Source organism: Microtus ochrogaster, chromosome 15, assembly GCF_000317375.1.
Source record: "Microtus ochrogaster isolate Prairie Vole_2 chromosome 15, MicOch1.0, whole genome shotgun sequence".
NCBI classification, from domain to species: domain Eukaryota; kingdom Metazoa; phylum Chordata; class Mammalia; order Rodentia; family Cricetidae; genus Microtus; species Microtus ochrogaster.
The window spans coordinates 28,736,698-28,738,530 of NC_022017.1; the positions used below are offsets into that span (position 1 = coordinate 28,736,698).

At 48.2% G+C, this 1,833-nt stretch overlaps 1 protein-coding gene across 1 annotated transcript in view; it reads right to left on the bottom strand.

Annotated features, from left to right (window-relative positions):
• The window catches only part of Mei1 (meiotic double-stranded break formation protein 1), a 59,647-nt gene that overhangs the window by 1,021 nt on the left and 56,793 nt on the right, over positions 1-1,833 (bottom strand). Inside the window, exons 28-30 of the mRNA XM_026782416.1 lie at positions 1,519-1,625; positions 528-659; positions 251-363 (exon numbers count right to left, since the gene is read on the bottom strand). Of these exons, the coding sequence (XP_026638217.1) occupies positions 251-363; positions 528-659; positions 1,519-1,625 (352 nt within the window). The remainder of the gene's footprint in view (positions 1-250; positions 364-527; positions 660-1,518; positions 1,626-1,833) is intronic.

A 1,833-nucleotide genomic window follows, 5' to 3' on the forward strand; every position in this document is an offset into this window, starting at 1 on the left:
AAAAAATCAATAAATAAAGTATTGTTATGTAGCCTAGGCTGGCATAAAAATTTAAGATCCTCTTGCCTCAGCTTCCTGAGCACTGAGATTTACAGGTATGTATTACCGTGTCTCAATACCAGCTTTCTTAGGAACTTACCAGTCACCAGCACTCCCTGCTTGAACTAGGGGAAAGAATACTGCTACAGCCTCCGTGGCCTTGGAGATGTTGCCCAGGCCACAGCGCCCACCCAGATGCAAGAAAGGATACAGCATGTCTTGAAGGGCTGGCTGGGCTGGGAAGGTCCTGGAACAAAGTCTCTCCAAGGAGGCCTGCAAGGTCTGGATTTTGTTGTGGTCAGTCAGGAGACCCGCACTCTGGACCTGCAGGAGAAAGGACAGAAGAGACAGGCCCTCTCTAACTGTCCCCACCACTCATATTCTTGACTTCCCAGTGGCTTAAGTGGCCAGAGCTTCCACTCACCACAGAGAAGGTGGTCTTGAGGGTCTAGCCTCATACAGTGGTATAGTATCCTTTTCCCACTCACCTGCAGGAAGAAGCCACGCAGAGCCTGGAGGGTATCACTTGGGAGAGTTGACAGGTCAGCCAGTGCTTCAGCTTGCAAAATAAGACCCACCTCTTCACGAGAGAGGATGTTGTTGCTCTGGTACTGCACAAACTAGCCCAGAAGAAAAGCCCCAAAAGTCCATAATTAGAAGAGATGCTGTTTCTGTGCACTGCTGTGCCCAGCACTGAGCAGGGAACACCATTCTCAAGTCCAGAGTCCTGCTTTTAAGGGCCGCACTGGTGAGAATGGGTGGGGTTGTCTCACAGGGGAACAGGGCAAATGAGGTAGATTGAGATCCAGAGAGAGCTGGCCTTAGTGACTTCATCAGGCTCCCTCCCTCAGCCTTGCACTGCAAGCTTATGGCCAAGATGGACTGAGTGTGGTTCCTGTAACCTCCCTATGTGCTCTCGACCCTACTTCTCCTACCTCACTTCCTAACATACTGTCTCCTTCTGCCTACTGCTCCTTTCAGCTTCAGCCGACACATTACTTACACTTCACAAAAGCAATTAATTCTCTTCGTGTTTTCACCTCTGATTTATTTGTAGGTGAGCTTCACTGTCAGCCATGAGCTTGTTCCTTTGTTCTTCATTCAGCAAGAATTATTAATGTGCCAAATACTCTGTCACTCAAAATATCAAACTTAACTATTCATTTACTTGTCTTTCTCATTTTCTAGAATAAGGGACCTCTGGAGGCAGAGTATGTGACTCTGGGACATCCTTAGTACTTAGACCTGTCATGTGGCAAAAGACCTTGGCCATCGTTTCATTAAAGAAGTAAGAGAAAATGTGTCCTAAGGTTAGCTGTAGCTACTCACAGGCAATCCCTGGGCAGGTCTCTTGTAGGGAGAAGGCCTACAACTGCTCCTTAAAGATTAGGGTCACCTAAAATACCTTTGTGTTTTGAACTTCTTTAGCAACACCCTGCTGGTATCTTCCAACCATAGGGCTATCCTGTCTGCACTTACCACGGTCATAAGTCTCAGTATCTCAGGTCTAAGGAAGGAATTCTCTCCAGCATCCAAGAGGGTGAACAGCAAAAACCGATTCCAGGGCTGGGAGGCCACATGGAGTGCTGTAAGAAGCATCAGTCCCTGTGGTTAATGCTGTCCTTCCAGAGACCCGGGAGCATGCCCAAAGAGGAGTTTCTCCTATTGGCTTACAACAGGCTGGGTTCATGAGGTCTCTTGCCTCGACTTCTACCCACCTATCTGGACTCTCAGTAAAACAGTCTATCCCATAACTATGAGAGATAGACAAGGCTGGGCGATGGTGGCGCACGC